Source organism: Vulpes vulpes, chromosome 13 (genome assembly GCF_048418805.1).
Source record: "Vulpes vulpes isolate BD-2025 chromosome 13, VulVul3, whole genome shotgun sequence".
NCBI lineage: Eukaryota > Metazoa > Chordata > Mammalia > Carnivora > Canidae > Vulpes > Vulpes vulpes.
In genome coordinates this window covers 60,398,538-60,415,797 of record NC_132792.1, presented here as the reverse complement: position 1 = coordinate 60,415,797, position 17,260 = coordinate 60,398,538, and the positions used below count along the sequence as shown (strand labels likewise).

At 46.2% G+C, this 17,260-nt stretch overlaps 1 protein-coding gene across 2 annotated transcripts in view; it reads right to left on the bottom strand.

Annotated features, from left to right (window-relative positions):
- SLCO5A1 (solute carrier organic anion transporter family member 5A1) overlaps window positions 1-14,778 on the bottom strand; it is a 137,616-nt gene extending 122,838 nt beyond the window's left edge. For both annotated transcript variants that reach the window (XM_026015379.2, XM_072734558.1), the window contains exon 1: window positions 13,605-14,778. In XM_026015379.2, the coding sequence (XP_025871164.2) occupies window positions 13,605-14,520 (916 nt within the window). In that variant the 5' untranslated portion in view covers window positions 14,521-14,778. The remainder of the gene's footprint in view (window positions 1-13,604) is intronic.
- Window positions 14,779-17,260: the final 2,482 nt, after the last annotated feature.

Genomic DNA, 17,260 nt, shown 5'->3' with positions numbered 1-17,260 from the left:
ACAGGATCATCTTAAACCATCCAAAACAGATGGTGCTAAATAAATAGTCAAACTAGATTACAAATTCCTGAGGGATCAGGACCCACTTCTTAGGGTTAGTTTTAGAAATACAGCATACACTATATAGCCACTCCTCTCTCCCACTGCTCTCATCCCTAATCAAGCTTTTGAAAATCACAGATTAGATTAAAAGTTTTCTGGTGTGATCACACTAGATGATTTTACAGAAAAGGGAGCTGAGGTCCTGAAAGGTTACATGATTTGGTCAAAGTCATGTCCGTAATTACAGTAGAGTTTGTGTCAAATTACAAATTAGCCATCTGTATATGATTTATCATTCCTATAAAACAGTATGACCCAGAAGGTCCAAGTCCTAAATTAGTCATTTCCAAAGTGGTATGAAATGTCACATAAGTGAATAAATAAGTGTCCCAGGAGAATCCATGTGAGGGTCTCTCCTTGACAACAATGGCTCTAGAAACTAAAAGAAAGGAAAGGGTGAATAAAAGAGAACAATGCACACCTAAAAAACTGAACCCAGAGATTACGAAGAAGACTACCCATCACTCTTCCTTTCTTGCCCTCCACCAATCCTAATTAAAGAAATTAAAACTGACTTCTTTGAGAGTTTCACAAGATTGAAATACCAGGAGACATTTTTAAGATCATCAAAACCAAATTTCAGAATAAGTATTCTAAGATTTATATCTCTATTTTTTAAAGATTTACTTATTTATTTGTGAGAAAGAGCATCAGTAGAGGAGGTGCAGAGGAAGAAAATCCTCAAAAAGACTCCTCAGAAGCACACAGTCCCACACGGGGCTCAGTCCCACAACCCATGAGATCATAACCTGAGCTGAAACCAAGAGTTGATGCTTAAGCAACTGAGCCACCCAGGTGCCCCTAAGATTTATATTTGTATTTTTAAATAAGTCTTTCTCACAGGAAACTTTTCAGATTTATCTCAGGAAAATGTTTGCATCTTGTTAAAAGTTGCTTCTGTCCTTCACTTAAAAGGAAAGCCATCAAAATGCAGTTCAAATCAGGAAAAGCTCCCCTTCCAGCTGAACTCCAACAGCATATTTCTAGACAAAATACTGGCAAATAGCTTCCACCCAATAATACAAAGACACTTTGCATATGACCATTGTTGGACCATCTTTATATAATTATTATAAGTAGATTTATATCAGATTTATATATATACATATATATATACATAAATATAAGAGATTTATGGCCAGAAAGCAAGCAAATCTCTCCCCTCTTCTTAAAAAAAGAAAAAAAAAAAAACCTTAAAACTTCTATTTCCTTCATAAGGTTTCAAGACCAAAAAATTTTTTTAAGAAACCTGACAAAACCAAATCCCATTATTACTATTGTTATTATTAAAGTATTATAGTTAAGAATTCCCACACTCTAGACAGGAAAGAAACTGTACAATTCAATTTCATACAGTTGCAAATTATATAATTTCATCCTGCTGAAAATATTAATTACATAAATATGCTCTTTTGAGCAAGAGTAACCTGCACCTGCCTTTCTAGGTTATATTAGGTAACAAGGATTAGCATTTTTGCAGGGTGACAGTTCACAAGTAATCATAAATCCCAGGAGGGGAAGTAGACTCTGAAGTTACCATCAGGTAACACACAGCTGCCTAAAAAGGAGCAAAAGGAATGTCTGACTCTGGTTCAGTCAGTGGAGCATGTGAATCTTGATCTCTGGGTGGTGAGTTCAAACCCCATATTGGGATTAGAGTTTGCTTTTAAAAAAATTATTTTTAGGGGGGCCTTGGTAGCCCAGTCGGTTGAGTGTCTGATTCTTGGTTTCTGCTTAGGTTGTGATCTCAGGGTCCTGGGATCAAGCCCCTAGACAGGCTCCCCACTCAATGGTGATTCCGCTTCCCCTCTCTCTGTCCCTCTGTGCCTCTGTCCCTCCCCGCAGCTTAGGTGCACACTCTCTCTCTCAAATAAATAAATAAATAAATAAACAAACAAACAAACAAACATATATATATATTTTTTTTTAAAGAATGCCTGATTTCCCATAGGATAGCTGTCATGTGATGGTAACAGTCAAGCCACCAACCAGGTGGTGGAAGAAGGGCCCAAGAGACTAGCATTTAATGGCTCAAGGAAAAACAAACCAACTACAATTTCTCTGCAGACCTGAGTACAAAAATCCAGTACGCGACCATATCAAGTCAGGCTGAGAAGACACAGAACTGGAGAATTTAAGAGATGATAAAAATCTAAGAAACAACTCTAGCCTTACCTCCTCATCTCCTTTATAGATAATAAAATTAAGAAAGTCAGCCAAAATCATACTAGAAGTTTATCAACTTTTCTGTCCCCTACTCTCTCCATGATGTTGATGTTCAGGCTTTGGATGATGACCATGGGTGCTGGTTTTGCCACTTTTGAGATGACTTTGAGTGTTTTGTTAATCTGGAGTTCCTCACCTATAAAATGTATATAAATATATATATAAAACTATAAATATGTAAAATATAAAAGTAGCTGCCAGTTTTGGACAAGGGAACCAATACTACACAATGGAGACAGGACATGATGTCCAACAAATGATACTGGGAAATTGGATGTTCACATGCAAAAGAAGGAAGGTAGACCCTGACTTTATACCATATGCAAAAAATTATCCAAATTAAAGATCTACGTGTATTAAACACCTAAAAGAAAACATAGGCCCTGAAACCAATAATACACTATACATTAACTAAATTGAATTTAAATAAAATTGTTTTTAAAAAAAGAAAACATAGGGAGAAATGTTCTGAACATTGGATTTGGCAATGATTTCTTGGATACAACACCAAAAGTCCAGTCAATAAAAAACAGACAAATGAAACTATACCACATCTTCAGAGTTCTGCACATGAAAGGAAACAATCCACAGAGTGAAAAGCTAACCCAAAGAATGGTACAAAATAATTACAAATCATGTATCTGATAAGAGGTAATATCCAGAATATGTAAGAAAATTCTACAAGTCAACAACAATAAAAAATAATCCAATTAAAACTGGCAAAATATTTAGACATTTCTCCAAAAAAGGTACATAAATGACTGATACGCATATTAAAAGATGTCCAGTATCACTAACCGTTAAAGAAATGCAAACCAAAACAACAATAAGATATCAACTAGCACCCTTCAAAATGGCAACTAATCAAGAGAATAGAAGATATTCTTCTATTGTGAGTATATAGAGAAGTTGAAAACCCCATGCACTGTTGGTGGGAGCATAAAATGGTGCAGTTATTATGGAAAACACTACGGAAGATATTCTAAAAATGAAAAATAGTTATCATGTGATCCAGAAATCTCATTTCTGGGTATATCCAAAAGAATTAAAAGCAGGATCTCAAAGAGATATACTCACAGCAGCATTATCCACAATAGCCAAGAAATGGAAGCAACCCAAGTGTCCATCAACAATGAATGGATTTTAAAAAAATGGTATATGTATACCACAGAATATTATTCAGCCATAAAAAAGAGCAGGATCTTGCCATTTGCAAGAGCATGAATGGATTTCAAGGACATTGTGCTAAGCAAAACAAGCAAGTCACAAAAGAACAAATACTATGTGATTCTATTCATATGAAGAATCTAAAGTAGTCAAAACAGTTGAAACAGGAAGTAGAAAGGTATTTGCCAAAAACTAGGAGAGGGAGAATTAGTGTTTAATGGATATAGAGTTTTAATATTGCAAAATGAAAAACATATAGAGATCTATTGCACAACAATCTGAATATACTTAACACTACTAACTTGTACAGTTAAAAATGGTTGATGGTGGGGCACCTGGGTGGCTTAGATCGTTAAGGGACTACCTTCAGCTCAGGTCGTGATCCCAGGATCCTGGGCTCAAGCTCCACTTGGGGGTGGAGGGCCTGCTCAGTGGGGAGCCTGCTTCTCCATCTCCTTCTGCCTCTCCCCCTGCTCTCTCTCTCTCTCTCAAATAAATTTTTTTAATGAAATAAAAAATAAAATGTTGATGATAAATTCAATCTTATGTGTTTTTTACCACAATAGAAAAGAAGAAAAGTAGCTGTCCCATAGTTGTTCTGAGAATAAAATAAGATGATAAGGCAATGCCTGGTATATGTTAAGCTTCACATTTCATTTAGCACAATGTCTTCAAGATTTATCCATGTTGCAGATGAATGCGTTAGGATTTCCCTTCCTTTTAATGGCAAATAATATCCCATTGTATGCTTATACCACTTTTTGTTTATCCATTCATGTGCTGATAGACTGATAGATTGCTTCCCCTTCTTGGCTATAGTGAATGATGCTGCTAGAACGTGGATGTGCAAATATCTCTTTGAGACCCAGCTGTCAATTCTTTCTGGATAATAATATACCTGGATGTGAGATTGTTGGATCATATAGTAAGTCTATTTTTCATTTCTGGAGGAGCTGCCATACTGTTTCACATAGAACAAATGCTTCAATCCTAAAGTCCAGGCTTCCTCATCTATCAAATGATCATCTTTACAACTAGGGCTAAATGAGATGATCTCTGGGACACATACTGACTTGACTACAGAGAGAACATGGGCCGCCAGTCCAGGCCGTGCCCTTTTCTATTTGATCACCCTTTGCAAAGGAAAAACTTCTAAGCCTCATTCTTCAAAATCATTTCCAATATACCCAGATCTTACATTTATCTCTTATCAAACTCCCAATGCACTACTAAATATTCTAGATTATTTAGAAAGACAAAAGCAGAGCCATGTACATGTTTGCTTTTCCCCCACCCAAGGGGCACTCACCTGAGGTGAGCTCACCTGAGCTCACCTGAGGTTACACAGCTCACAGACATACCTCTGACATGCAGAGTCCCACCAACACAGAGGAACCCACCAGCACAGAGCCTTCGGGGTGGAGAAGAGAATAAACAAAGTGGTGCTTCTTTTGGTTAATGTCAAAATGAACTCCATCTGTCTACGGTCACTTTCTCTTACTAAATGCACCAGTGATCGTGATGTCACACAACTGTGGAATTCATAACAGTAGCCACAGCTTAAGAAATACTCGGGATCCCTGGGTGGCGCAACGGTTTGGCGCCTGCCTTTGGCCCAGGGCGTGATCCTGGAGACCCGGGATCGAATCCCACATCGGGCTCCCGGTGCATGGAGCCTGCTTCTCCCTCTGCCTGTGTCTCTGCCTCTCTCTCTGTCTGTGACTATCATAAATATAAATTAAAAAAAAAATACTCAAAACTGACATCTTGCCTTCACAAATGAGTAAGAGAGGGTAGGATTCTTTCTGATGAAGTAGAACTTCAGTCAGTCACTGGTTTGGACAACTGGGGCTCCGGCCCCAAGCCCAGACAGCGACCTCCCACCTGTGAAAAGGACCAAAGATCTGTGGTCTCGAGACCCCTGCTGCTCCAAACATGGTCCAGCAGCACTGACCTTACCCGGAAGCACATTAGAAATGCAGAATCCTGGGCCCCCGCTCCAGACTTACAGAAGCAGAATCTGCATTTGGGAAAAAAGCATCCTGATAATTCACACATTAAAGTTTCAGAAGGGGGCAGCCCTGGTGGCCCAGCGGTTTAGTGCCACCTTCAGCCCAGGGTGTGATCCTGGATGCAGGATTGAGTCCCACGTTGGGCTCCCTGCATGGAGCCTGCCTCTCCCTCTAGCTGTGTCTCTGCCTCTCTCTCTCTCTCTCTCTCTCTCTCTCTCTCTGTGTGTGTGTGTGTGTGTGTGTGTCGCATGAATAAATAAAAAAATCTTTAAAAAATAAAAAATTAAAAAAAATAAAGTTTCAGAAGAGCTGTTTCAGACTGCACACATAACAGCCTTCATAGCACTGGGAGGGGAGAGATCAATAAAATCATGCTTGAAAACAGTAGTATAAATACCATTAAAAAGGCCATTCTCTTTGCAGGTGGGCTGAATAAATCAAGGTGCACTCAACTGTCTTTTCCACAGCAAGGCAGTAAATCCTTCTGCTTGTCAGTTAGAATCTGAGGCTTGTTTCTCAACATCTTTGACTAGTTCGTCTTAGAGGCCACAAGTGACCACCATGCAGCTGATAGAAGATCAGTAATGGGGGACACCTGGGGGACACGGTGGTTGAGCATCTACCTTCATCTCAGGTCATGATCCCAGGGTCCTGGGATCGAGTATCACATGGGGCTCCCTGCGGAGAGCCTGTTTCTCCCTCGGCCTATGTCTCTGTCTCTCTCTGGGTGTCTCTCATGAATAAATAAATAAAATCCTTAATAAATAAATAAATTCAGTAATAGCTAAGGGTAGAGAAGATATACCTGTTCTGACACAGATTAGCTGCCCCAAGTATATGTGCAACTGACTAACATCCCAACAAGACACTGCCACAGGCCACAGAGGCCAGGTCGTTCTCACTCTCTGCCCTGCATCCATTCTGGTCACTGCTCCTCATGTGTCTTGGACCACTTCCTCCAATCCCTCAATCATCATCCTCCCCCATATTAGTTTTCAGTGGAGATTATATTTTTTATTTATTCATGATTTGTGGAGCCTACTTCCCAAAAGGATTTTATGAAGCTTACAAAGATATTGTAACTGAGACAAGCAAAATTAAAGCAGGATAAAAAAAGGAATTAAAAGTCTTAGAAGAGAGGTGCCTGGATGGCTCAGGGGCTAAAGCATCTGCCTTTGGTTCGGGTCATGATCCCAGGGTCCTGGGATCGAGCCCCGCATTGGGCTCCCTACTCAGCGGGGAATTGGCTTCTCCCTCTCCTTCTGTGCTCTCTCTCAAATAAACAACAACAACAAAAATCTTCAAAAAAAAAGTCTTAGAAGAGAATACACATTCCATATGATGCTCCCTTTCTTGGCTCCCCCCATGCCCCAGCACTATTCCTCCCCAGGAGAGCAGAAAGAGATTAATGTCATCAATGAGTTTTAATATAAACTGGGATGTTCAGCTCAACTCCTCCTTTTTGCCTCTTGGGAGTAAGTACGCACACAGGAGGTAAAAATTCTGTCCTGCTCCCCCTTGGGGTAAGTCTTACCTGATGCTACACCCAGACCTGGCCCCACCCCACGTGGGGAGATCCAAGGCTGCTGCCCTGTTGAGCTCCCGCATGCATGGCCTGTGGCTGGGTGAGTAAGTCTGTGTAATGGTGGGATAATCACAAACTCCATCTGCACAAAGATAGGAGCTACATTCTTCAATCTCGATTCTATCAGTTTAAAAAAGTGCTATTTTGGTCCTTATGGGTTTATGCCTTTGACTTATTTCTCAATGAACTCAGAACTCAAGTGAGGGAAAGAGTGCTATTTTTATTGGGCACTTTCAAAATCCCAACTAAAGGTCATCAGGAAAATTAATGCTATAAGCCACTGAGGATAGGTTATTAATACTGGTCAGGGAAAAAAAAATACCCTGAGTTTTCTGGCTACTGAGACAAAAAGAAAAACACGACTGCTGTGAGGAACACTATGACCAGAAGTCACTGAGCATTCACGCCACTTTCAACTTCCTCTGCTTCCTCTTTCATACAGATAGGAAAACCTAACTCTTGCCTTCCTCAAAATCATGTTAGCTAGAAGAGGCCAGGGGATATCCTGGAGTGTAAGCAGAGACCACCTCCACTCTCTCCCTGTGGGGAGCAGCAGCCATTCAGTGCCCCCAGGCACCAGAGCCATTGCAAAAATGAGCCAGAGGGAAGAGAGGAAGCTCGCTTGTTGCTCAAGATAAACGAACCCTGATCTTGTCAAAGCCATATATCCATTTGGTTATACCATTTGGGGAAGGCCAAACTTAAAGATACATATATGTATCTTTCATTGTTTTTATTACCATAAATAAAACTTTATAGGGTCACCCGGGTGGCTCAGTGGTTGAGCATGTGCCTTTGGCTCAGGTCATAATCCTGGGGTCCTGGGATGGAGTCCCTCTGCCTATGTCTCTGCCTCTCTGTCTCTCTCATGAATAAATAAAATCTTTAAAAATAAATTAAAAAAATAAAACCTGACATACACAGATGTAGATTGTTCTCTAGAACTCTGCTAAAAACTGATCGAGATTTTTCTATACAATGTCCCTAAGAAGTAACTTTGTTTCTTTTTTCCAATTCTAAAGAAAGACATGTTGAAGGGGATTATGTACTAATCGTCCTGTGGAAACACAGGTTGGGAGATGTTAAAGGGTTTGTCTCAAGTCTCACCCCCAGTGACTGATAAAGCCAGATAAGATATGTTGAAGGGTTTTCATATCTCAGAAAGAGCACAAATAGGGCAGCCCGGGAGGCTCAGCGGTTTAGAGGTTCAGCCCACAGTGTGATCCTGGAGACCCGGGATCGAGTCCCACATCAGGCTCCCTGCATGGAGCCTGCTTCTCCCTCTGCCTCTCTCTGTGTGTCTCTCATGAATAAATAAATAAAATCTTTATTTTAAAAAAACTGTGAAAGAGCACAAATATGTATATTTGTGCACACATCTATGCATACACATATATAATGTTTATACTATGAAATCTGGAAAAAATAGAACTCAACTGATTTTAACCTCACTGTACTTTTTAAAAGACTGAGGCAATGCCAAAGAAAAAAGAAAAAAAAAAGGAGAAGCCACCAGCTATTTATTTTAAGACAATAATATTACTTCTGAGGATGTCCTTGGACCAACTCTTGGTGACCAAACGTCCTGCCAGTCTGGGGTCCTGCCAGAAGACCCACAACAGTGAAACTGGGACACCACAGAGCCCCCTCAAACTTCAAGAGGGCTCTTGTTATGTTACACTGGGCCCAAATACACACTGCATAAACGTTCACACACTTCTGTGTGAAACACGGCCACCAAAGCCTGACATGCCGAAAGCACTGGTAATAAAATCTTGGGTTCTCAGAAAACTCAATTAATCAGCAGATGATGCTGCTGAAACGCTGATCAAATCGAACCCGTACAGTGCTTCTGAGGAGCGATTTCCCCTACAATGTCTTCATTTCCTACACGCTGCTTCTTCCCTTTTTCCCAACTATAAAAAGATCTGGTTAAGGGTTTTCATACGCAGAGAGAGTAAAATATCTCACTCCTCAGCCTGCCCACTCTGTGGGATGAGTCTGGATTCCACTTGAACACAGCAGAGTGCTGCCTCTTACAGTTGGCACAATGCTTGCACACATGTAATCCCATTTGGTCCTCAAAATATTACAGTGAGGGAAACAAATGTACTAATCTCCAGGCGGAAACAGAGGCTGGGAGACGTTAAGGGATTTGTCTCAAGTCTCGCCCCCCCCCCACCCATCACTGGTAGAGCCAGACCAAAATAGAGATCTTCAAGTCCGCCCCTGCTCGGGCGGTGCGAAGTCGCGAAGTCCGGGCTCTCACACCAGGGAAGCGCAGTGGCCGCACCCACAGCGCTGGGCCAACCGGCCGTGCCCATCATTACTTATCCTGATGATCCCGCAGTCAGTGTTGTGGCTTTCTATTCTGGAAATGCCTCCCTTTTTAACCCCCCCCCCCTTTTCCCACTCGGTTAGCCATTCTTTCTCATTTCACTGTTGGTTCATTAATATCTTGCCCTCAAAGGACCACATTCTCTTTCTCTCTCTCTCTCTCCCTCTCTCTCCCTCTTGAGATACAATTACAAATCATGGTCTAGTTACTAACCTTGCTTCTTAATAGTACAAAGCTTTCTCTACCCTCCAGGTCAACACTAAAGCTCTCTCCTTGCAGAAGGATTTAGGGCATTTAGTGGGTATAAAAGCTGCCATATCTCGTCTATGACCACAGCTCTTCTACAGTTAAAGCGGCCAGAATGTTCACACCGGGATCCCTGGGTGGCTCAGTGGTTTGGCACCTGCCTTCTGCCCAGGACGTGATCCTGAAGACCCAGGATCGAGTCCCATATCAGGATCCCTGCATGGAGCCTGCTTCTCCCTCTGCCTGTGTCTCGGCCTCTCTCTCTCTGTGTCTCCCATAAATAAATAAAATCTTAAAAAAAAAAAGAATGTTAACACCAAACACTCAAAAGATTAGGACATACATTTACATTCCATCGCAATGGTTTCAATGCTAATTCAGATGTTTGTTTGTGCCTACAAATACCAATCGTCTACCTGCTTTTGTCTTTTCTTGTATGGTTGCAATGAGAAACTAGAAAGACTGACAAAATTCAGAAAGGAGTGGATAGTGAAAAGGTAACAGAGAACAGTTTTGTGGAAAATAACAAAGCTATCGAACCAGTTATTTATTAGAAAAAATCCCCCCATCATAATAGGTTAACGTCCCTTATATTCTAAAAATAACTTAGTAGTCTCTCTCCTTTGAATTTACATGGAGGTTACCTATAAAACCTGCTGGAAAAGGTTTAGGAAGGATTTTGTTTTGATCCTGTTTGATGACTGTACGCCAGTTCTGCATCCTTCTGCACCATTCTCAGAGCTCTGCTGAACACGGGATAGCCCTTGGTTTCAGTTGGCTCCCAGAGCTTCTCGCCAAAAAAACATGCAGTGAGGAGGGAAGCTCGAGGGCTCTGGGGCCAGAGATGTGTGGGTTTGAAGCCGTTAAGCAAGACACTCAAACTCTCTGAGCTTCGATTTCCTCATCCTTGGAAAATAGGGAAAACAATCCCATCTCATGAGGCCATTAAGAACATTAAATAAAATAGTACAGGTAAGATTCCTGGCACTCAAACCATGTAGCTTTTACTGAGATCCATTTAATATGAAGCAGAATTCTCAGAGGTTTCCCAAAGAACGTGTCCTAAGGCACTCATCAAAGTTTTTTCAAAAGAAGAGGAGGAGGAAGGGAAGGGGGAAAAGAGGAATAGAAGGATGAAAAAGCAAGTACCCTTTGTATAAATTTCTTCCCCTTGCATGTGTCACTTCACACTCCTCCCTTGAATTGGCAATATTTCTTTGTTATACTGAAAGCTCTTCAGGTACAGGGACTCTGTCTCATTTTCGGTCTTCCCAAAAGTAGCACCTGCTGTTTTTCTTCTCAGTGGGCAACAACTAGAAAAGTTAAATCTCAGAGCTCTTACTAGTGGATGTTCTTTCTTTGTGTGTGGCTCTACCTGTGTTTTTGATGAAGCAAATTTGTACGAATGGTATCTACGAAGTGGAGTGGAAAGGAATCTAAGTTTTCAAAGTAAATGGAGGCAAAGATCAGCAAAAATAAGAATAACAACTAGAATATCTACAGAGTTATCATTCTAAAGATTACTTATTATTTTCATTTTTTTAACATTTTATTTATTGATTCATGAGAGAAACAGAAAGAGAGGCAGAGACACAGGCAGAGAGAGAAGCAGGCTCCATGCAGGGAGCCCGATGTGGGACTCGAGCCTGAAACTTCAGGATCACGCCCTGGGCCGAAGGCAGACGCTAAACCACTGAGCCACCCAGGGATCCCCCAGATTACTTATTATTTTCAAAGGGAGAGGGGATCCCTGGGTGGCGCAGCGGTTTGGCGCCTGCCTTTGGCCCAGGGCGCGATCCTGGAGACCCGGGATCGAATCCCACATCGGGCTCCCGGTGCATGGAGCCTGCTTCTCCCTCTGCCTGTGTCTCTGCCTCTCTCTCTCTCTGTGACTATCATAAATAAATAAAAGTTAAAAAAAAAATTTATTTTCAAAGGGAGAAATGCATGTTTACAATGGAAAGACCTAACAATCACCAACTCAACCAAGTGATTAAACTTATTAACATCACTAATAAATGTCAAGATACATGTAACATAAAACACACCAAATTACCTTGAAGTAATCTGACAAAAAATGTTTCGTCTGAATCTATTCAAACCTTTAGACTGAACTTCCAATATACAAGAAATATAGGGGATGGAAGACAAGTGATAAAATCACTAAAACGGTTAGTGACCAAATGCAATGTATGAGAATCTTGACTGCCTGTTGGTCTGAAAAACATATAGTTATAAAAGATGTTGAACAGACAATTGAAGAAATTTGAATAGAGCCTGGATGTTTGATGATATTAGGGAATGATTATGAATTTCGCATGTTAAAGTTCCTGTAAATATGTAGTAAAAGAAAGTCCTTATTTTTATAAGATAATGGCTGAAATCTAGGGATGTCTATAATTACTTTCAAAGGGCTGAGCCCCCCACCCAAAAAAATATATTACATACACACACACACACAGTTGATAAAGCAAATATGACAAAATGAACGATTACTGAGTCTAGGTGGAGGAAATACTGGTGTTTCAAATTGTTTCAAATTTTCTGTTTGAAAATTTGTTGTAATAAACGTTAGAAAACAAGATGACAAAGTAACAAGCAAGCTAGTGTCCTGAAGGAAAATTTCTTTCTCTTGCATTTAATAATAAAAATAAATTATAAAACTCTTGTCCTAATGCATTTGGGCCAGTTACTGGGGAACTATACATGGCTCAGACACCTCTACTATGGATTCTGGGAGACAGCAGTTATGCTGAGGAAAGAGCACAGCCCTCTTAATGGGGTATCATTTTCACCATCCTTGGAAACCTTGTAATTCCCACACCCAAGATCCTATCACTGCATGACTAATAAAACGGTAAGTATAACTAGTATTTGCTTATTTACCATTTTTCATAAAGTACAATCCTTTCTCTTCTTTTAGTTAGGACTCCAGTATAGAAATATAGAAAAACAAAGATCTCATCTAGCATGACTGCTGTTCATCCTTCTCAAGGGTTCAAATCCATCCCTTTAAAAGCTCAGTTTTGGAGGAGCAGCTAGTATAGGGAGATGCTGACAACCACACAGATTTCCAGGACATTGCATTTTCCTATCTGCTACCATGGCTGTCTGGCCTCATGTTAGCACCCTCTATTTAACCCAAGCACCCCCTGTTCACAGGAGCTGATTCATGCAAGTCAAATCACCATATCCAAGAGCCACTTGCTACCAAGTTCATGTATTTAAAGGGTCTTCAACCAGCAATAAAAAAAGCTTTAGATTAACTTTACAACTCGTGATCTTGCTTCTGCATAAAGATAACCTAGTCATTTGATATCACTCAAGGTTTTTTGTTTTAATGGTGATGCAGGTGTTAGGTAAAAAATACAGGTGTGTAGGCAGTAAAGCATCTTTTAGGTAGTCTGGGTACTCTATCAGCCCTGATGTGGGGGACAAGAATGAGAAGCAGCAGGGGATGAAAGCAGTAAAGAATCCAAAACTTCACACCACACACCAGGTACTTCTATTCCTTCCTGAACTTTCTAGAAGAACAGCCATTAGAGGATAAACTTCATAAATTAGAGTTTTTACAAAAGCAGGCAGCACGAGAAAGAAGCACCACCCCACAGTTAAAAGTTTGTATTACTTGGGAGAAGAGTGTGAAGTGTGAGTCTGATGATTAGCCCACAGACCTACTACATTAATTCTCTTCCAAACTAAAACATATCACACTAAGACTAAAACATGAAAACATAAACTGAAGCGTAATGCTTAAAATATACATGCAATACATATAATGACATTATATATACTGTATATATGTGTGAGATATATGATGAGATGCTGTTTGTATCGTGTGTGTGTATACAAAATCTCTCTGAAATTTGGAAGTGTTTCCTTTTGACTGTTGAGTTCAAGCTTATTTGAGAAGACAGGAAAGTCTTACCTAGGTACAAGGATGCGTTTTCTTTCTTGACATTGTCATCTAAGTAGGTTGGTCCCAAGGTATAAATAGGTGTGGAACCCATTCCAATGAGAATCTGTGCACAAATGAATAAAGCCACATAGACCCAATGATTATTTCCTCCCGAGTCCTTCAGGCAGGCGGGAGGCTCCAAAGGCGCCGTGGAGTTGCCATTCTGACACAGGCCATCGTTGGAGGCCGAGGCGTTCAACTCTTGGATCTGGTACGGGGGCGAGATGAAATGAGGTAAAGCAAAGAGGGCAGCCCCAACGGCAATGAGAAGTCCACCGACGGCCAGCCACAGGGGCCTCCGACCCCGGCCACCAAAGTAGCTGACGAACACCACCACTACCAGGCTCCCAATGTCAAAGCAGCTGACCAGCAGCCCCGACTCGGAACTCTTCAGGCTGTAGCGCCTTTCGATGGTGGTGATGACACTGCTCAGGTACCCGGAGACCATTAAAGCCTGGATGAAGGTCAGAAAGCACATGCAAACCAGGAAGCAACGGGAATCGGTGAGGACCACATAGAGGCACCTTCTCCCCTGGAGCGTGGCCAAAGCGGAGGACACCGACACGGCTTTGCTGACGTCCACCCTGTGGTTACACTCCATGAGCCCTGCCATCTCTGCCGAAGCGGAAGGGGCAGAGGGACTGGGGGCCAACCGGCCGGGCCCTTGTTGCAACCCCCGCTGGCCCAAAGAATCTGCGCAGCCGACGGAGGGCTCGGCTCCTGCACGCACAGGACTGAGGTCTGGCCGGCAGGAGGCGCTGTTGAGGGCCGGCAAACTCCTGGACCTAAAGGTCTCCGGTTCGCCCCCGTCTTGGACAGCTCCTACTGTGGCTCGTGCTTCCAGCGGCTCTCCCGCCCGGGGCTGCAACCCAGCGCCTCCGTCCATGGCTCTTAGGACTCAGATCCGATCGCAGATCGCGCTCAGGGACTCCGGCGCTTTTCATCCACCAGCGCGAGGGGCCGAAGTCGGGCCCGCTCAGTCGTGCCCACCGGGGAGCGGGGCTGGTGATGCAGAGCCGCGCAGCAGGGCATCCTCACCAGCAGAGAGGCGCCCAGGGCATCCTGACCGCAGATGCGGCCCCGAGGCTCCGCAGCCGCGTGCCCCGCGGGGCAGGGGTCCGCGCGGTCCTGCGATGAGCCCTGCTTGGGGTCCACCTCGGGGCGGTAGCTCGCGGCGGGAGCCTTGCGCGTCCCGGGCGCATCCCCTCCGCCGCCGCCGCCGCCGCCGCCGCCGCCGCCGCCGCCGCCGCCTGAGCGAGGACGCCCCGTGCCCAGCGTGGGGGCGCTCAGCGCTGCTGCCCGCGCCGCATAGCGCCCGGCGGGCTGGGCCAGAGGCGCCCTGTCCTCGCCGCCTCGGCTTGCGACACCCTCGGGCGCAAAGATGCCAACCTGCAAAGCAGAGAGAGGGCGGTCAGCGAAGGGCGGCTGCGGCTGGGGTTGGCGTCTCGGCGCCCCGAGGGCCAGCGCTGGGTGACTCGGACGGCCCCAAGGGGACCGAGGGACGAGCGAGGAGCGAAGCCCGGGCGGAGGCGGAGGCGGCGGCGGCGGCTGCAGGCTGCAGCCTCCAGTGCCCGAACAATAAGCAGCAGGCGGTCGGCGGAGACCCTCCCTCATTGTCTACCGTGGACCTGCCCCCGCCCCGCCCCTTTTGCCTTAAACAGAGCAGCCGCTTTTATATGTTAGTAATTATCAACCTGGCAGCACTGACTCAGAGGCAGTGTCTTTTATTCGAGTGAACTAATTGCAACCTTTCGGTACTCCTACTCCATTACTCAAAATAGAAAAATGCCCAGAAGAACAAAGGAAAGTTTTTTTGTTTGTTTGGTTTGGGGTTTTTTTTTTTTTTTTTTTTTTTTTTGGTTTTGGTTCTTCGGTTTGTTTGGTTTTGTTTACAAACAGTACATTCCTAGCACCGATTTAATAAAGATTTTTTTAAAAAGAAAGAAGAGAAGAGAAGGGGGTAAAGCGACGTGTGTAGAAACGTGTGTACACACTTGCGCGCAAGCACGTGCGCGCGGCTGGATGCGAATCCGTCTGCTGCATCAGCCAGAGGCACGTAGGGGAAGCGCAAAGCGGCGGCACAAAGGTCACCGCGCTGGCCCTCCTGGTCCCGACGCTAAAAATAACCCCCCAGCCCGAAAGAACTATTCGATTCCAAATACCGGGGGCATCTGAGGCTGCGGCCCACACCGAGTCCCAGCGCGCAGTGTCACGCGAAACCGAAAATCAGTTTGCTCCGCGGAGGGGTGGGGAGGCGACGGCCAAACAAAGAGACGCGGGCTCGCCGCACGCCGCACGCCGCTCGCTAGGAGCCCCCGAGCGGTCCTGGCCCCGGGCCCCGGGCCCCGAGACCTGCGCTTACACCAAGCGCCCCCCGCGAGCGTGGGCCCGGGGAGCGCGCACACGCGCACACACACGCGCACACACACGCGCGCACACACGCGCGCACACACGCGCGCACGCCGGCGAGCATGTGTCGGACCCTCCGCGCCTGCACCCCGGCTCGGATTCGGCGAGAGGCGAGAACAGGTGTGTCCCCGGGGCCAGGGTCGGGGCCCCCACTCCGCTCCGCCGGCCCCCGGGGCGAGGCGCACCAGGTGGGAGCGGGAAGCCGGGCTTGGCCGCACTGGGTTTCATTTCGCGCTTTTGTGATGCTGCGGAGGGAAGAAAGGAGGAAGGGTAGGGGAGAGAGGCGGGGAGGGAGGGGGAGGGGAGGAGGGGAGGGGAGGGGAGGGGCGGCACCCCGGCGGCTCCCGCGGCTCTGCCGGGCCGGGACCCGCGCCCAGATCCCCGCCTGCCGCCGCTCCCCGCCCGGGCTTCCCCGCCGCCTCCTCGCCCCGGCGCCTCCCGGGGATCCCCACCGGCGGCCGCGCGGGGCCGGGGAATCCCGGCCGAGTCCCTCCGCGCTCCGGAGGCGGCCGCCCCTGCCTGCGCGGGCACCCACGCCGCGGCGCGGGCTCGCAGGGCCACGCGGTCCCGGGGCTCCCCGCCCGCCGAGGAATCCCAGGGGCATCCCTGCGCGCACACGCGCACGCGCACGCGCACCCGCCGGAGGCCGCCCCGCCGCGCCGCCCGGCGCTCCAGGCGCCGCTACTCACTCGCGAGTCCGTCGGTCGCGGCGTCCGGCGGAGTCGAGGGGCGGCCGGCGGGGACCGCGGCGGCGCGGAGCAGTTGGGAGCCGCCCGGAGAGGCAGCTCCGGCCCAGCCGCGGAGAAACCGGCGACTGAGACGGAGTCAGGCCGAACTCTTCCCCCGCCCTCGCCTGCCACCCCAGCCCCCCTCCAGGCACGCGCGCACCGAGACGCGCCCGGAGCCAGCCGAGCGGCAGAGGGCGCAGGCGCGCGGGCGGCGGCCCAGCCCGGCCCGGCCCGACCCCAGGCAGCGAGCAGCCCGGCCGCGCTCCACCTGCGCCGCGGGGGGGGGGGGGGGGGGGGGGGGGGGCGGAGGAGCACCGGGGCCCCGGGGGGGGGGGGGGGCAGGTCTCCCAGACTGTCAGCTCGGAATGAAGACGGTGTTTCTGTCCGTCTATCCCGTGCCGTGGGCGCCCACAAGGTCTAGGGAGGGACCAGAGGAGGTTCGGGGAACAGGACAGGATCCCTGGACTGAGGAAACCTCCGCCTTGTGGA